Genomic DNA, 20105 nt, shown 5'->3' on the forward strand with positions numbered 1-20105 from the left:
AAACTTTGTGGATTTCTTAGTGGTAAAGAATCTTGGTGTACCACTGCTAAGGCTTAATGCCCCTATTAAAACCACTGCGATTAATGGCACATCTATTGTCCAGGGTGGAGTATAGTTTGTTGCTGCAGAAATTGCAATGTCAGTGGGGACACTACATACTGAACATGTGTCATTTTTTGTGATTGATAATTTATCAGCCGCAGTTATTTTGGGTATGCCATGGTTGCGTACACATAATCCGGTCATAGACTGGCACCTGGGTGATATTGTGCGTTGGAGCCCACAGTGTCAGGACAACTGTATATCGCTATCGGTGAACCAAGTTGAAATCAAACCTCTCTTTGTACCGTATGCATTTAGAGATTATGGGGATGTTTTTTCCATAGTGGAATCAGAGAAATTACCCCCTCACAGAGAGTATGATTGCCCCATAAACTTGATACCAGATTCTCGGCTCCCAAAGGGGAGAATATTTAATCTCTCTGGTCCAGAGCGTCAGGCCATGAAAGACTACATAGCAGACAGTTTACATAAAGGGTTTATTAGACCGTCCACCTCACCTGTTGGAGCTGGGTTCTTTTTTGTGGAAAAGAAAGATGGTGGTCTCAGACCTTGCATTGATTACCGTGAGTTAAACGCAATCACTGTAAAAAAACAGCATCCGCTTCCACTCATCCCTGATCTTTTTAATCAGCTGTTGGGAGCCCGTTGGTTTATGAAGCTTGATCTCTGTAGAGCATATAATCTTGTCCGTATAAGAAAGGGAGATGAGTGGAAGACCGCATTTAACACACCCCTTGGCCACTTTGAGTACCTCGTAATGCCGTTCGGGCTCAGTAACGCACCTGCTGTGTTTCAGAATTTTGTGAACGATATCTTCAGAGACATCTGTGGAGTATATGTAGTCATTTGTTTGGATGACATCCTGATCTACTCTGCTGACCTTATGATGCACGTCCAACATGTCTATTCTGTTCTCCAGAGACTTAAAGAACATTCTCTATTCGCCAAACTAGAGTAATGCGTTTTTATGGCTGAGGAGGTACAGTTTCTGGGGTATATTGTCTCAGCTAAAGGGTTCGCATGGATCCTGACAAGATCCAACTCATTAAGGAATGGGTACAACCCATGTCTCTTAAATCGCTGCAGTGATTCTTAGTGTTCACCAACTATTATCACAAATTTATTAAAGGTTTTTCGGAGATCACTAAACAACTCACGGATTTGACCCGAAAAGGGGCGGATGTGGTTAATTGGAAGCCTGAGGCACTTCAGGCATTTTCTGTTTTAAAAGAATGTTTTGCTTCTAACCCGCTATTGATTCAGCCTGATCTAGACTGCCCCTTTGTTGTAGAGATTGATGCCTCTGAGGTTGGAGTAGGAGCAGTGCTATCGCAGGACTTGTCTTACCTCTATACTATTTAACATCAGAAGCTGTGTATTTTTGTAAGTTTTTGTACATATACATGATTGATTACTAATTCTGTCTCTGTAAAAACAATCCCCTTTACGACATCAAGCATAAATGTACTTCCTCCCTTTGATGTGGGCTCCGGCGGTGAGCCCACATATTTTCCGGCACATGTCAGCTCTTTTGAACAGCTGCCATTTGCCCCTAACAGCCTCTGACAGCGGCATTTAATGCGCACTTCCAGCAAGATTGACGGAAATCCCGCCCATCGGTGACTCGTCACATAATCTTGGGTCACCGATGGGTTGGCATGACAACCAGAGGTCTCCAGCAGACCTCTATGCTTGTCACTGCCGGAATGCTATAAGCACTGCCCGCTAGACAAAACCACATGGACCAGGGATCGTCCTGCCAAACTGCCCCTCTCCTTTTAACATGTTCAAAACGCTACTCAGACAACACAGGGTGAGGGTTAAACAGTGTGATCAATGCTTTATTGAACTACAAAACAGGCAGATAACACATAGAACAGTCCCAGCACAGTACCCAAGATGGCACACATTACAGACTCACCCTTCTACTGACCCGCCGGGATAATAGCTGCTGTGACATCAGACATTCCAGGGTCACTACCCCAGCTGTGGAACACATACAGAGAGGAGGTAATGACAAGTGTTGGAAGATGACAGTCCATACGAGGCCAGTTGATCTGAGGATCACAGCCTGGCTTCATCTTCCAGGGTCGACTACTCCACCTGTGGCATGAACACAGAGAAGATGTAATCACAACCTGACTTCTCCAAACATATCCATGGTTCAGTGATGGCCAATGGAGCACATCTGTATTCTTCCAACCGAGGCTGAAAACCCCTAGGTTGTTTCCTATAGAATGATAGATCCGTGTCCCTTGTGATGATGTTGTGGCTGCTGTCCTGTCTCTTTTACTTTGGATGTATAGATGTCTTGGCAGAATCTCTCTGGCTGTTTCTCTCTCAGTCTCTTTATACAGAGGCATTTAACCTATTTTTAGACTTAACAAGTGTCTCTCATTCAGTATTTACAAAAAGGGTAAGAATGGAGATGAGATTATTATAGCATTATAGCAATATTGATTATTTAAACTATTTGCATAGTTTATCCCTTTCTACTGTAAGCCCCCGTCACACACAGTGAGACCGCTAGCGAGATCGCTGTTGAGTCACAAGTTTTCGATCTCGCTGTGTGTGACATGTATCAGCGACCGCCCCCCCCTCCGGGTATCGCTGATCATGCTCGAATGCCCTGGACATTTTTTCGATCGTTGGTCTCCTGCTGGCCAGCATGCATCGCTGTGTGTGGCAGCAGGAGACCATCGATCAGTGAGCTTGAGCTAGTATCCAAGGTAAACAGCGGGTAACTAAGCGGCGCTTAGAAACCTGCTGTTTACTTTGGATACCAGCTCCCAGCGCCAGCACGCTGGTATCCAAGGTAGACAGCGGGTAACTAAGCGACGCGCGTGCTTGTTACCCGCGTCGTCACTGGTCCTGATCGCTGGTGAGATCTGCCTGTTTGGCAGTTCACCAGCGATCATGTAGCGACACAACAGCGATCCTGACAAGGTCATATCATTGTTGGGATCTCTGGTGCATCACTAAGTGTGATGGGAGCTTTAGAATTCAACAAACTGGCTCAGTAACACAAGGCATAATTAGCATATCAGCAAACTAGTGATCAAGGATATGCACACAATAAAAGTCAATATTACCGACTTACACAAACAAAAGTCTGTTTTCATGACCAACTAGAAGTCTTCACAATGCCATGGGTAGAAAAAAAAGTTTTTAAAAATATAAAAAAAATGAAAGTTCTAATCACCCCCCTTCACAATAAAACAATAAAAAAACAAACATACACATATTTGTTATAGCCGCGTTCAGAATCGCCAAATCAATATAAAAAAGAATTAACCCGATCACTAAATGGCGTAACGAGAAAAAATGTCAACGTCAGAATTACTTTTTTTGGTCGCCGCAACATTGCATTAAAATGCAATAAAGGATGATCAAAAGATCGTATCTGCACCAAAATGGTCTCCATTAATAACGTCAGCTCGGCACACAAAAAATAAGCCCTCACCCAACCCGAGATCATGAAAAATAGAGACGCTACGGGTATCGGAAAATGGCGCAATTCTTTTATACTTTACCTAATAAAGAGGAGTTATTTTTACTGATACAGTGGGTATGGAAAGTATTCAGACTCCTTTAAATTTTTAAATTGTTTCATTGCAGCCACTTGGTAAATTCAAATTCATACTATCTATTCCTGACACTGGAGGGGCTTATAAACTTCCGAAGTATATAGATTGAGGTCTGGCATCTGCCAATATGTGGCTAGTTTTCTGACTGTTTCTGATAACAATACATGATTTTAGTTTTTTTTTTGTTTAGTCTCGCTTGAGTATATGCCAATATTATATAGTCTCTTGATGAGTCGTCTTTGGTGACAACCACGAAACCAGTAGAAATGAGAGGCTTGGAGAGTGAGTGTGTATACGTCACCTCACCCTATATACTGAGACGTGGGGTATATGTTTTTTTCTATTAGTCACTTTCCGACTAACCTTCAGGGGGTGAATTATGGATATAGATTTATATTTGCAATTAGTAAGGTTTAGTTTTATCCTTTCGTCAGCAAACATGAGGAATGACAAGAGACAACCCATTTAAGAAGGTTCAATTTTGGTTAAAACTATTTCAACATTATGAACATATAAAAGGATTCTCCCCTATGTGACGTCTCTGATGTGTATTAACAGTTGATTTCCAAGTAAAAAATTTCCCACATTAAGAAAATGAAAATGTGTGTGACAGCTCTGATGGAGATCAAGAAGCACTTTCTGGTTAAAATATTTCCCACATTAACAGGAAAAAGGCTTCTCCCCTGTGTGAGTTCTCTGGTGCTTAACACAATCTGATTTAGTGTTAAAACATTTCCCACATTCTGAGCAGGAAAAAGGTTTCTTCCCTGTGTGGATTCTCTGGTGCTTAACACAAACTTATTGTTAAAATATTTCCCACATTCCGAACATGAAAAAGGCTTGTCCCCTGTGTGAATTCTCTGGTGGGTAACAAAATTTGATTTCTGTGGAAAACATTTCCCACATTCTAAACATGAAAAAGGTTTCTCCCCTGTGTGAGTTCTCTGGTGCTTAACACAAACTGATTTATTGTTAAAACATTTCCCACATTCTAAACATGAAAAAGGCTTCTCTCCTGTGTGAGTTCTCTGGTGCCTAACCCTATCTGATTTTTTTTTTAAACATTTCCCACATTCTGAGCATGAAAACGGCTTCTCCCCTGTGTGAGTTCTTTGCAAAATGTGATTTCCATGTAAAATACTTCCCACATTCTGAACATGAGAATGACTTCTTTGCTTTAGGAGCAGTTTGTTTTTTTAATGCCTCTTTTGTGACTTTGATTTTCCTTAGTAGTCGGTAATGAATCAGAAGATGGGACCTGTTTCATAGGATCAGATGACAGATCTTGGCTGTGAATAGATGATGGTATATCTGGAGTAATAGCAATCACTTCTGTTGTATCTTGTAGGATCTCAAGATCATCAGATTTAACAATTGAAGATGTCAGCTGTCCCTCTGATCTCCTGTTACAGTCATCTGCTAAGATAAAAAAACAATTATTTTTTAATAAAATATCCTTGAGTTTTATATTTTTGAACATTTCTATTTAAACTGTGCATAAAAATGGCAAGCTATGTAAAAAAACTTAATTTACCAAGACAATGACAGTTCACAGTCTAATAGAAAACCTTGTTGGATGAACCAGTAGTGTGCGGTGTTCAACTGTTTGTTCATTCTGCCTCCCAAATATCGAATAAAAAGAAACCAATCAATGTTATGTTGTAAAATATCAGTATTTCTATAATAAAAAATATAGATTAATTCACATATGCAGAGTCTAACTAGCTAGCAGAAACTCTGGTCAGTGGATGAGAGAGCTATTCTGAGGATTTTGGCTGATACATCTGTTCCCTGCTTGTCAAACCTATAGGTCACTTGTCAGAACTGTCAATATGTGACTATTTAGATAGTGAATGGTTCTCCATAGGTTTAAGTTTCTTAGGCTAAGATAATAACTATATGCAAAGTGTTAAAATAACTAAAGTTCTTCTAATATGGAAGAGGCTACGAATATAGCGGCAAATCACCATATGTGATTATAGGACAGACACTAATGCAAGTCTATGGGTCAAAATAGTATAAAAGCCAACCTTACTCTTGTTCAGGAGATCTCCCATAAGCTGGAGACTCTCGAACACACGGACCAGCTGCTCAACTCAAGGCCATATATAAGAACAGTTGAATGTTTGTTTTTTCCTTCAATTTTTATTGCCTGTCATGTACTCACTTTTCTTCATTTTTGTAATCATTTTTTGAATGAACAATTAAACAAGATTTATTTTATCCACAATTCAGCATCGCTTTTCCTTTTTATCCTCACCGTGCTCTTACTTGAATAGTAAGAAAGAGATTTTTTCATTTTGGCGAGCTCAGGCCAGGTTGACCTTTTGTGCTAATTTTGGCTGGCATTCCTTCATTGTTTGTACACGGGGGGGAAAACTCTGCTAAAAACACACTTGTACAAAGTCTCCTCAGGAATTCCACCATTTCACGTCAGAAAGATCAGACTGAATCTACAGACTACGTGTAAGGATCTCCAACCATAAAGAGCTGCATGCGTCCCATCCAGACGGAGGTCTAAGGATTTCAGTAAAGACAAAGGACCATCCATAGACGGTTGGATCAACCCAGCAGAGGAAAAGACACTCCATAGGTGAGAAAATGGATTTTATACATAATTATTCTAAGAAAAGTAACATAGAGTTTAAGTATGTTCATAGCCATACAGATGCACAATTATGGTCTAGTTTGTATAATCAATGTGAAGCAGAAAATGTTAAAATTGATAGGAGGTTTTTCTCAGTAAAAAAGTTACAAAGAAAGCTTCAAAATGTCATGCACATGGTCCGAGTGTACAATAATTTAGTCTTTAAGAAAACTGAAACATATAAAACTTGTACTGTCACACAGGAAACTGATCACACTGACAAACACGGTGACACACAGGAGTCTGACGGGGATTACTTTGATGATCCAAATTGTTTGATATTGTCAGAGCATATTGAACAATAATTGGAAGATCAGATTGATACTCGGACAGAGTTATTGTCCAAATTGCGACAAGATATAAAAAAGGTTTCTGCTAATACAAGATCAACAGGTAAACAGGAGGACAGTGCTGCTGCCTCATCATTTGTACCAGACACACAAGATCCAGATGTCACAGTAGAGGATTTATGGGCAGATGACATACAATGGAAAAAAATTACATGACAGAGAAGCACGCATTAATCTGAAAATACACGATCAGTTAATGAAAATTGTAAAAGACATTCCAAATTACAACGATAAGATGGACGCCTTTTATAATGCGGACATTTTTGAATCAAACACAAATTCAATCTTAATGATGAACAAAAAAATAAGATATTCAAAGTATGGCTACCTTCACATATGGGAAAAAGATTACTGACCACACCCAGATTAAATGATGATCATGAAATGACACATAGTACAAAAGAAGACAGACTTAGACAATTGGTATTGTTTACAACCGGAGAAGATGTGGCGCCCGTGGGGCTTCAGTCGCCACAGAGGTACTGCACCTTCTCCTAAGGTGTAGTGCCCCACCATCCAGGTAAGGTGGGAGCTCCTGACCACACTCCACACCTGCATTCCACAACCACACTCCACACCTGCATTCCACACACAGGATAGTTCAGTGGGGCCACCTAACAGCTTCAGGCTGGGGGTTAGCAGAGCACCCCTCGTGGAACCCTGCTTCGTAACACGAGATGTGCTGGGAGGCGGGTGGAGTGAGATGATGCAAAAGAGTGGGAAGAGTGAGAGTTAGTGAGCAGTTGGTTAGAGGAGAGAGAAAATAGGTGTCTGAGGGACGTGCTGCAGCAGGTTCCAGTGATCTGGGCTGCTGGCACGAGAAAGACCAGAGAAAGAGACTAATAAGATTGATAACCTAACCTTCCATAAGAGAGATAGAACAGATCGGAACGAAGGAGAATAGAAGGACGGTGGGAAGCTGGTTGAAGAAAGACAGAGAACCCTTCCTGTTATGAATGAGTCACCGTAGGAGGCAAAAGCAGAAATACAAGCTAAGTCCAGAAAACCAGAGAAGTTGGCAACTATCAGATTGCAGACCCCTGAACCTATCAACACAACTAGCAGTAGCCGTGGGGGGTTCCTACAATGCCCTAGACCCCTCAATCACAGCCGGAGAAATACATAGGCCTAAAGAAAGAAAGGGGAAATCTAAACTGCCCCAGAGCAGACCCCAAAGCAATAGGCAGCCCCCAACATATAATGACGGTGAAGCAAGATGAAAATACTAACACAGACAGAAAGATAGACTGAGCAAAGACGGAGCCCAAAACTACCTAGATAGGAAAGGACAGGAAGGCTGCTGTCTGCAATCTGCCAAAACCCTATCAAAGACATAAGCCAACAAGCTGATATGAAAAAGGCCCTGAAGCAGCTAGGCTTCAAAAACTAAATCAGCACTCAGGTATTTTCAGAAGACAGAGCTAAATGAATTCAGCACACCCCAGCAGGGAATGGCAGAAATCCAGAAAAACAAAGCAAAACAAAGTCTAAGCACAAAAGCAAAAGGCCGAGCAGCAAACTTAGCTTTAGAGGAGCAGGAATTCAGACTGGTCTCCAAGGATCCCACAGAGAAAACACCCGCAGGGCAGAAGGGCGTCGGCAGCCTTATATCCAGTCAGTAACTCCACTCAGCCAGTCATCAGCAGCCTGATGTGTTTGATAATCAGGCTCACTACCTTTCTTTACCAGAAGAGGGAGTTCCTCGGGCCTCAGTAATGAAGGGGAAAATGAACTCACAACAGTACCTCGCCCTTGAGGAGGGGTCACCGAACCCTCAATTACGCCACCAGGGCGATCAGGGTGAGCCCGATGAAAGGCACGCACCAATCTTTTGGCATGAATATCAGAGGCAGAGACCCAGGAATTATCCTCCTGACCATAACCCTTCCACTTAACCAAATACTGGAGTCTCCGTCTAGCCAGACGGGAATCCAGTACTTTCTCTACCTCATATTCCATGTTACCTTCAACCAATACAGGGTCTGGAGGTGCCACCCCCGGAACAACAGGTTCAACAAACCTCTTCAACAAAGATTTATGGAACACATTATGGATTTTAAATGTGACAGGAAGAGCCAAACGAAAAGAGACCGGATTAATAATCTCCACAATCTTGTAAGGTCCAATAAATCTAGGCTTAAACTTAGGAGAAGCCACCTTCATAGCAATATTTTTTGATGATAACTACACCATATCACCAACCTTAAACTGGGGACCAATGGTCCTATGTCGGTTGGAAAACCGCTGGGCCTTTTCCTGGGAGAGAGATAACTTATCCACCACTTGGTCCCAGATCTGGTGCATTCTCTCCACCACAGTGTCAACACCTGGGCAGGCAGAGGGCTCCACCTGCCCTGAAGAAAATCGAGGATGAAACCCAAAGTTACAAAAAAAAGGTGACATCAAAGTGGCAGAACTAGCTCTATTATTTAAAGCAAATTCGGCCAAGGGCAAAAATGAAACCCAATCATCCTGATCAGCGGAAATAAAACATCTCAAATACGACTCCAAGGTCTGGTTTGTTCTCTCTGTCTGCCCATTGGTCTGAGGGTGAAAAGCAGAGGAGAAGGACAACTGAATTCCCAGCTTGGAACAGAAAGTCCTCCAAAATCTAGACACAAACTGAACTCTTCTGTCAGATACAATGTTCTCAGGAATCCCGTGCAAGCGAACGACCTGTTGTAAAAACAGGGGCACCAACTCAGAGGAAGACGGCAACTTAGGGAGTGGTACAAGATGAACCATCTTAGAGAACCTATCACAAATCACCCAAATAACAGTCATGCTTTGAGAGACAGGCATATCAGAGATGAAATCCATTGAAATATGGGTCCATGGCCTCTTGGGGACAGGCAAAGGCATCAACAACCCACTAGAGCGAGAACACGATTTGGACCGGGAGCACGTCCCACAGGACTGCACAAAATTCCTGACATCACGAGACAAGGAGGGCCACCAAAAAGACCGACTCACCAGATCTCTAGTACCAAAAATACCTGGATGACCAGCCAAAGCAGAGCAATGAACTTCAGACATCACTCTCTTCTTCCACTGGTCAGGAACATACAACTTTCCACTGGGACAACGCTCAGGTTTGTCCTCCTGGAACTCTTCCAGAGCACGTCTCAAATCGGGCGAGATGGCAGAAAGAACTACCCCTACGCCTAAGATGGTAGCAGGCTTGGTCACCACAGGAGAATCAGCAAAGAAGCTCCTAGAGAGGGCGTCTGCCTTGACATTCTTTGTTCCAGGAAGAAAAGAAACCACAAAATCAAAACGTGTAAAAAACAAGGCCCACCTAGCCTGTCTAGGGTTCAAGCGCTTAGCCGACTCTAGGTAAATCAAATTATTGTGGTCAGTGAGGACCACAACTTGATGCTTAGCTCCCTCCAACCAATGTCTCCACTCCTCAAATGCCCATTTCATGACCAACAGTTCCCTATTCCCCACATCATAGTTACGTTCAGGTGGAGAAAACTTTCGGGAAAAGAAAGCACAGGGATTCATTTTAGATGTTACAGGATCCTTTTGGGACAAAACAGCTCCTGCACCAATCTCAGAAGCATCCACCTCTACCTGGAATGGAAGTGAGACATCAGGTTGCCGCAAAACCGGGGCGGAGGTGAATCTTCGCTTCAGCTCCTGAAAGGAAGAAACAGCTTCCGGAGACCATTTCAACACATCAGCACCCTTTTTAGTCAAATCAGTCAATGGCTTGGCAATACTAGAAAATTTAGCTATAAATTTCCGATAAAAATTAGCAAAACCCAAAAACTTCTGGAGGGCCTTCAAAGAAGTGGGCTGAACCCAATCGTGAATGGCATGTACCTTGGCTGGGTCCATTTCAATAGTTGACGGGGACAAAATAAATCCCAAAAAAGAAATCCTCTGTACTCCAAAAAGGCATTTAGATCCTTTGACATACAGGGAATTCTCCCTCAAGATCCGGAACACAGTCCGAATATGTTCCACATGAGAATCCCAATCCTTGGAGAAGATCAAAATATCATCCAGATAGATAATCAAAAATTTATCGACAAAACCTCGGAAAATATCGTTCATGAAGCACTGGAAGACAGAAGGGGCATTAGTGAGCCCAAAAGGCATCACCAGGTACTCAAAATGTCCCTCCGGAGTATTAAACGCCGTCTTCCATTCATCCCCATGCTTAATGCGAATAAGATTATACGCCCCCCTGAGGTCAAGCTCGGTAAACCAGCAAGCACCTTTAACTCTGGAGAATAGATCAGAAATCAGAGGTAACGGATACTGATATTTAACAGTAATTTTGTTGAGGGCACGATAATCAATACAAGGTCTTAATGATCCATCCTTTTTGGCTACAAAAAAAAACCCGGCACCTAAGGGTGACGAGGATGGTCTAATATGACCCTTCTCCAACGCCTCCTTAATATAGGATCGCATAGCCTCGTGCTCGGGTACAGATAAATTGAAGAGCCGACCCTTGGGAAATTTACACCCCGGGCTCAGTTCAATTGCACAGTCATAACTCCTATGAGGAGGCAGAGACGCAGACTCATTTTCACTAAATACATCATAAAAGTCCGCCAAATAATCAGGAACATCATGCGACTGAGGAGAGGTGGAAAACACCGGAGCCTCACTAAAGGCACACCGACAACCCCAACTCACCACAGACACAGATTTCCAATCCAAAACTGGATTATGAATCTGTAACCAGGGAAACCCCAGAACAATAGTATCATGCAGATTATGCAACACCAAAAATCTGCAATTTTCTTGATGGTCTGGGGCGACCCGCATTACCACCTGGGTCCAAAACTGGGGTTTATTTTTAGCCAAAGGAGTAGCATCAATCCCCCTCAAAGGGATAGGCGTCTGCAGAGGTGTCATCGGAAATCCACAACGTTTAGCAAAATCCAAGTCCATTAGGTTTAGGGCTGCTCCCGAATCCACAAAAGCCTTGGCGGAAAATGTGGACAGGGAGCAGATCAGAGTAATAGCCAGAAGAAACTTAGGTTGAACACCCCCAACAGAAAACGTGTGTGCAAAGCGTTTCTCTCGTTTAGGACAGACAGAAATAATATGCGAGGCATCTCCACAGAAAAAACACAACTTATTACGCCTTCTGAACTCCTGACGCTGCTCTCTGGAAAAAACTCTATCACATTGCATAGGTTCAGACATTTGTTCAACAGGTGTCAACACCTCTCGTGCAGCTTTGCGTTCGCGCAAACGCCGATCAACCTGAATGGCTAATGACATAGAATCGTCAAGACCAGAGGGAACAGGAAATCCCACCATAGTATCTTTTACGGCTTCTGACAACCCCTTCCGAAAGAGAGCAGCCAAGGCATTATCATTCCAGGTAGTAAGTACTGCCCACTTTCGGAATTTTTGACAGTACAATTCTGCAGAATCACGACCCTGGCTCAATGCCAGCAGGGTCTTTTCAGCCTGATCAATGGCATTAGGTTCGTCATACAACAACCTCAAAGCTTGAAAGAATGCGTTCACATTAGTCAGAATAGGATCATCTGGTTTCAAAGAAAACGCCCAATCCTGGGGATCGCCACGCAGCAAAGAGATGACAATTTTAACCTGCTGCATGGAGCTCCCTGACGAGTTAGGCTTCAAGGCAAAAAATAATTTACAATTATTTTTGAAATTCAAAAATTTAGACCGATCCCCAAAAAATACATCAGGTGTAGGAAACTTTGGTTCAGCAGCATGTGAATGAGCAAGGTAGGCGGAAATTCCCCGCACTTCCGCAGCGAGCTGCTCCACACGATCAGACAATTGATTTATCTCCATTGAGAGAAAAAAAAAAAATTCCCCCTACGGCCTCAGAGATATAGAGGAAAAAATATACACTTTTTTTTTTTTTTTTTTAACAATTCTTTCCTGCTATTGAGTTCCCTAGAATCTGCGGTATGGCGGGTGATTCTGTTATGAATGAGTCACCGTAGGAGGCAAAAGCAGAAATACAAGCTAAGTCCAGAAAACCAGAGAAGTTGGCAACTATCAGATTGCAGACCCCTGAACCTATCAACACAACTAGCAGTAGCCGTGGGGGGTTCCTACAATGCCCTAGACCCCTCGATCACAGCCGGAGAAATACATAGGCCTAAAGAAAGAAAGGGGAAATCTAAACTGCCCCAGAGCAGACCCCAAAGCAATAGGCAGCCCCCAACATATAATGACAGTGAAGCAAGATGAAAATACTAACACAGACAGAAAGATAGACTGAGCAAAGACGGGGCCCAAAACTACCTAGATAGGAAAGGACAGGAAGGCTGCTGTCTGCAATCTGCCAAAACCCTATCAAAGACATAAGCCAACAAGCTGATATGAAAAAGGCCCTGAAGCAGCTAGGCTTCAAAAACTAAATCAGCACTCAGGTATTTTCAGAAGACAGAGCTAAATGAATTCAGCACACCCCAGCAGGGAATGGCAGAAATCCAGAAAAACAAAGCAAAACAAAGTCTAAGCACAAAAGCAAAAGGCTGAGCAGCAAACTTAGCTTTAGAGCAGGAATTCAGACTGGTCTCCAAGGATCCCACAGAGAAATCACCCGCAGGGCAGAAGGGCGTCGGCAGCCTTATATCCAGTCAGTAACTCCACTCAGCCAGTCATCATCATCAGCCTCAGGTGTTTGATAATCAGGCTCACTACCTTTCTTTACCAGAAGAGGGAGTTCCTCGGGCCTCAGTAATGAAGGGGAAAATGAACTCACAACACCTTCCAGTCCAGAGAGCGCAAAGGCCGGGGCCCAGTCCCCGAGGTTGATTGGATCTTTATGTCCGGCAACAGACACCGGAGGAGTAGTGAGCCGCTAACGCCTTGCTCCCATCATAGACTTGGGACACAACAGCAACTGAATAGAGAGCTGGGATGCAGTGAGGAGTCCCCAAAGCAAGCTACAGCTGTCTGTCATGCAAGTAAAGACTAGGAACACCTAGGGAGAGGCATTCCAGGGTAACTAAGTACTGGAGTGCTTCGCACCTAAAGGCGCATTGGAGGAGTCGTTCAGTGAAGGTACATATTGGCGGAGTGTGGAAAGGAGAATCCTATCCTGCCTGGAGGTTGGCTGGAGTCCTGACCTGGAGAACACAGTACGGAGGCAGGCAGTTGTGTGAACTGCAAACAGTGAGTAAAGCTTTGGAACTGCATACTCTGGTGTCCTCCAGTTATTCCAGCACCGCTACACCTGAGTAACAACATCTATACCATTCTTCGCCTCTCCTCATCCATTGCACCTACACTGCCCTGGGACTACAGCTCCACCTGTGGAGAGCTATACCATCTCTGCTGCACCACACCATCAGTCCCAGTGGATCTGCATGCAGCAGTGGCTCAACACCTTACTTGCCAAACACCACGGGTGGCGTCACAAACTATTCTACCATTAACTACATCACCGCCATTGATATTGGGCGCCCAGGGCCACGGACCGGGTCACCGCTGCTGTGACACATTCCTGCCTGACACCGGCCCGGTACCGAGTACCCCGCTGCCCTGGGTGTGCGAGGGCGACCCAATTTTGGTGTCACGAACAGGATGACGAGACCCGATGCCATCGGGTTCTGTGTGCCTTGGATTTACAACTTCTGAAAATGTGCAGAAGACCAAATTTAATAGACTCTAAAATGGACATTAGAAATGGCCGCTGGTGCAGAGAAGAAGGGCGTGAAGAGATGGGAGGTCCTAAGAAAAGACCGCGAAGAGTATTGGGCCGTCCCTGCCTGAATTACTATGTGACAGATGCATGGCCCACCCCCGAGGGGTTCGTATACTGGCTTGGTATGGAGGCGCTGGAAGAAGACGCCGCCCCGGAAGGAGGGGCAGAGGAAGCCAGTGGCGAGCAGAAGGGTGGAGCAAGGAGAAGAACGCCAGAACGCCATTTTGGAGAGTGAGGGAAAGAGGCCTGCGGGGCGCGGGCAAGTGCAAACCCTTGGCGCCATGGCTGACGGCTCCAACCCGAACTCCGGAATGAACCGCCAGCAATTAGAAGATGAAATCGCTGAACTGACTACCCGTCTGCAGCTACGAAGAGAAGCGCTGGAGAAGCTGAGACGGGAGCGCGCCCCGGCGGGGCCTACACCAGCGGTACCACCCTCTCCATCGGTACCCGTGGCTACCGCACTGGACTGTCCCCGGGCGGTGCTGACCTACACATCTACTTTGACCGTGCGGTTGAGCACCACCGGCCCGAAGAAGTTACCGGAGGACCCGGGAGTGGAAGCAGAGCTCCCGCCTGGACCTGGCGCGGCTGTGCCGGTCCCCACAGAGACCCCTGCGGATCCAGAGCCCGCAACTGCTCCTTCATCATCTGCACCGGAGCCGAGGCCGCACTGCCGGGAGACCTCAGGTATGTCTGATGTTCCTTCCCCTGAGAAGACCCGGGGTTGCCCCACCGTTGCAACGGCCGGCCAGGTTGTGTTAGACCTGGTCTGGGACCGGGAAGCCAGTCCCCGGGAGGAGATACCGGAACCCCCAACGGTGGCACTGCATGCCACAGTAGGCCAAAGCAGGCCCCGGGAGGAGCAGAATGAGGCCTATTGTCGAGCCACCATTAAAAAGCTGGCAGATGAGTACCGGGAGAGGGAGCAGAGGAGATTGGCTGTACTGGGCCCGGATCTGAAGAGAAAAGTGAGGACCCGTGCTGGGCATTATGGTTCCCAGGATGCAGCTGGTTAGGGGCAGGTGCTTAATGTGAATAAGGAGAGAGGTTTTGGATTCATCACAGACCCCAAAGCATTGGTGACCTGTTCTTCAACCGGCGGGATGTGGAGCCCCATCTGAGGAGAGGGCATCCAGATGGAGACCTGCAGCCTGGGGAATATGTGACGTTTACCCTGCCTCATGACTCAGGGGATGGTACACCCTGAATGTACGACATATCCCTGCAGAGTTCATCGAGAGGTACCTGCCATCAAGACCAGTCAATGCTCCATCCACCGGTACCCCACAGACTGCTCAGGTACCTGTTTCCAAGAACAAGGCTGCTATTGCATCACCTCCAGTTTGGCGGCCCAAACCAAAGATCTTTGGCTTGACACCGTGGGAAGAGGAGTACCTGCGGATTGCTAATGACTACTTGGAATCTGGTAGCCGTTAAAATAATTTACAAAATCTCGTTACCCAGGAGGGTTTTCTTTGCACCAGTTGTGCCTTGTTTGCTATCATATTTTTACGGTAGCACTTTTGTTGCCTGCTTTTGATTGGCAGTGTTTTTCTACAAATGGAACTGTGGAGATCATGAACGCTGTGTGATCCAAAACTTTCTTGTAAATAGTTTGCACCCCTTTGGGTGCTCTCTCTTGGTTTTACATATAAAGACTTTGCGAAGATGATGTTTTTGAATGGACACTTTTCGAAGAATGATGTCTACCTCAAGGGACACTGAAAGAAATCCCGGCTGGGAGCAGTGTTCAGCACTTTGCAAGAATTTTGAATGTTTTATGATAACGTATTTGATAATGTTGTGTCTTATGAAAAGTAAATGTCTTTTATAGAGTTAGAAAAGTTTTGAGATAGAATGTGAGAATTGAATAAAGACTGAAGAATTGAAAGTGACAGGTGACAGGCCAAGAGTAGATGGTCAGTGTCTTGCGTCCAGTAGAGAAAGAGAAAAAGAGAATAATTGATAGCAAATGTAATAAAGAAATTGTGTTGAGTATAGCACTTTGAATTAAGAATTGCACTTAAGTAAATTTTTGATACTAAGATAGGAAGTTAGCCTGTTTGTAACGTTTAAGAAATGTGCCTCCTACATTAGGAAGATTAGATAAGTATTGTTAAACAGCATTTACAAATTTTTGTGTGTTCCTGTATTGTACCTTTTGTTGTCTTGCAGCCCGCGGACATGCTGTGCTTAACGGGGGGGTATGTGGCGCCCCTGAGGCTTCAGTTGCCACAGAGGTACTGCACCTTCTCCTAAGGTGTAGTTCCCCACCATCCAGGTAAGGTGGGAGCTCCTGACCACACTCCACACCTGCATTCCACACACAGGATAGTTCAGTGGGGCCACCTAACAGCTTCAGGCTGGGGGTTAGCAGAGCACCCCTCGTGGAACCCTGCTTCGTAACACGAGATGTGCTGGGAGGCGGGTGGAGTGAGATGATGCAAAAGAGTGGGAAGAGTGAGAGTTAGTGAGCAGTTGGTTAGAGGAGAGAGAAGATAGGTGTCTGAGGGACGTGCTGCAGCAGGTCCCAGTGATCTGGGCTGCTGGCATGAGAAAGACCAGAGAAAGAGACTGATAAGATTGATAACCTAACCTTCCATAAGAGAGATAGAACAGATCGGAACGAAGGAGAATAGAAGGATGGTGGGAAGCTGGTTGAAGAAAGACAGAGAACCCTTCCAGTCCAGAGAACGCAAAGGCCGGGGCCCAGTCCCCAAGGTTGATTGGATCTTTATGTCCAGCAACAGACACCGGAGGAGTAGTGAGCCGCTAACGCCTTGCTCCCATCATAGACTTGGGACACAACAGCAACTGAATAGAGCCAGGACGCAGTGAGGAGTCCCCGAAGCAGGCTACAGCTGTCTGTCATACAAGTAAAGACTAGGAACACCTAGAGAGAGGTATTCCAGGGTAATTAAGTACTGGAGTGCTTCGCACCTAAAGGCGCATTGGAGTAGTCGTTCAGTGAAGGTACATATTGGCGGAGTGTGGAAGGGAGAATCCTATCCTGCCTGGAGGTTGGCTGGAGTCCTGACCTGGAGAACACAGTACGGAGGCAGGCAGTTGTGTGAACTGCAAACAGTGAGTAAAGCTTTGGAACCGCATACTCTGGTGTCCTCCAGTTATTCCAGCACCACTACACCTGGGCACCAGCCTCAATATCATTCTGCGCCTCTCCTCATCCATTGCACCTACACTGCCCTGGGACTACAGCTCCACCTGTGGGGAGCTATACCATCTCTGCTGCACCACACCATCAGTCCCAGCAGATCTGTATGCAGCGTTGGCTCAACACCTTACTTGCCAAACACCACGGGTGGCGTCACAAACTATTCTACCATTAACTACATCACCGCCACTGATATTGGGCGCCCAGGGCCACGGACCAGGTCACCGCTGCTGTGACACATTCCCGCCTGACACCGGCCCGGTACCGAGTACCCCGCTGCCCTGGGTGTGCGAGGGCGACCCAAAGAAATGCCTACAGTTGATATTTTAGGGAATTTACAAACAAATATTTCCGATGATCCATTCTCTTTTTTGGTAAAATTTGAGCAGGCCTATAGAATGGTAATGGACCTTAGACCTCACGAAGAGGTCGGCCAGGTATCTATCACATAGATAGTATGTGAAAATACAGTATATACTGCTCAGGGAACACTTAACTTTCAGAGATAATTTCCAATTTGTCTGCACTATTAATTAACAGCTGTTACAATACCAAACTAGGGCAGTCCCTATAGGAGAAAAATCACAAGAATAAAACTGTATTTTCACATACTATCTATTCCTGACACTGGAGGGGCTTATAAACTTACACAGTATATAGTCTGAGGTCTGGGATCTGCCAATATGTGGCTAGTTTTCTGACTGTTTCGGATAACATGATACATGATTTTAGTTTTTTTTGTCTAGTCTCGCTTGAATATAAGTCAATATTAAATGGTCTCCTGATGAGTCGTCATTGGTGAGGATGATGAAACACATAGAAATTAGAGGCTTGGAGAGTGAGTGTGTATACGTCACCTCACCCTATATTCTGAGATGTGGGATATATGTTTTTTCTATTAGTCACCTTCTGACTAACCTTCAGGGGGTGAATTATGGGTATAGATTTACATTTGGAAGTAATAAACTTTAGTTTTATCCTTTTGTCAGCAAACATGAGGAATGACAAGAGACAACCCCTTTAAGAAGATCCAATTTTGGTTAAAATGATTCCAACATTCTGAGCAAAAAAGGCTTCTCCCCTATGTGTCGTCTCTGATGTTTATTAACAGTTGATTTCCAAGTAAAATATTTCCCACATTAAGAAAATGAAAAAGGCTTCTCCTCTGTGTGACTGCTCTGATGTCTAACAAGATGCTCTTTCCGGATAAAATATTTCCCTATTTCCCACATTCTGAACAGAAAAAGGCTTCTTCTCTGTGTGGGTTCTCTGGTGCCTAACCAAATTTGAGTTAAGATTAAAACATTTCCCACATTCAGAACAGGAAAAAGGTTTCTCCCCTGTGTGAGTTCTCTGGTGCCTAACCAAACTTGAGTTAAGATTAAAACATTTCCCACATTCTGAACAGGAAAAAGGCTTTTCCCCTGTGTGAGTTCTCTCGTGCCTAACCAAATTTGAGTTAAGATTAAAACATTTCCCACATTCTGAACAAGAAAAAGGTTTCTCCCCTATGTGAGTTCTCTGGTGCATAACACAATTTGATTTTTTGCTAAAACATTTCCTACATTCTGAACAGGAAAAAGGCTTCTCCCCTGTGTGAGTTCTCTGGTGAGTAATAAAATGTGATTTTTGTTTAAAACATTTCCCACATTCTGAACAGGAAAAAGGCTTCTCCCCTGTGTGAATTCTCCAGTGCCTTATCAAATGTTTGTTAATATTAAAACATTTCCCACATTCTGAACAGGAAAAAGGCTTCTCCCCTGTGTGAATTCTCTGGTGTATAACAAGGTCTGATTTCTGATTAAAACATTTCTCACATTCTGAACAGGAAAAAGGCTTCTCCCCAGTGTGACTCCTCTGGTGCCTAACCAATTTTGAGTTAAGATTAAAACATTTCCCACATTCTGAACATGAAAAACGCTTCTCCCCTGTGTGAATTCTCCGGTGGTTAACAAAATATGATTTCCGTGTAAAATATTTCCCACATTCTGAACTTGAAAATGACTTCTTTGCTTTAGGAGCAGTTTTTTTTTTATTGCCTCTTTTGTGACTTTGATTTTCCTTAGTAGTCAGTAATGAATCAGAAGATGTGACCTGTTTCATAGGATCAAATGACAGATCTTGGCTGTGAATGGATGATGGTATATCTGGAGTAATGGCATTCACTTCAGTTGTATCTTGTAGGATCTCAAGATCATCAGATTTAAAAGTTGAAGATGTCATCTGTCCCTCTGATCTCCTGATACAGTCCTCTGCTAAGATAAAAAACAACTATTTTAATAAAATATCCTTGAGTTTTATATTTTTGAATGTTTCTACTTAAACTGTAAATAAAAATGGCAAGCTATGTAAAAATCTTTATTTACCAAGACAATGACAGTTCACAGCCTAATAGAAAACCTTGTTGGATGAGCCAGTAGTGTGCGGTGTTCAACTGTTTGTTCATTCTGCCTCCCAAATATTGAATAAAAAGAAACCAATCAATGTTATGTAGGCGAAAATAATACCAATTCTCATCTCACAAAAACAAGTCCCCACTCAGGTCCATCATCTGTCAATAGAAAAACAGAGGTTCCCGCACTATTAGTGGCTCAAAGGCTGTTGAAAAGCAACAGGTTTT

General features: G+C 44.2%; 1 protein-coding gene and 1 pseudogene across 1 annotated transcript; both read right to left on the bottom strand.

Annotated features, from left to right (window-relative positions):
- Positions 1-2157: 2157 nt before the first annotated feature.
- LOC141075494 (uncharacterized) lies at positions 2158-4913 on the bottom strand (annotated as a pseudogene).
- A 13656-nt stretch (positions 4914-18569) lies between these two features.
- LOC141075505 (uncharacterized) lies at positions 18570-19753 on the bottom strand. The gene has a single exon (XM_073562589.1). The coding sequence runs from the start codon at positions 19706-19708 to the stop codon at positions 18671-18673; it is 1038 nt and encodes a 345-aa protein (XP_073418690.1). The 5' UTR covers positions 19709-19753; the 3' UTR covers positions 18570-18670.
- Between the last annotated feature and the right edge of the window lie 352 nt (positions 19754-20105).

Source organism: Dendrobates tinctorius, unplaced genomic scaffold (genome assembly GCF_039654945.1).
Source record: "Dendrobates tinctorius isolate UK_male_01 unplaced genomic scaffold, ASM3965494v1 ptg000358l, whole genome shotgun sequence".
Taxonomy (NCBI): Eukaryota; Metazoa; Chordata; class Amphibia; order Anura; family Dendrobatidae; genus Dendrobates; species Dendrobates tinctorius.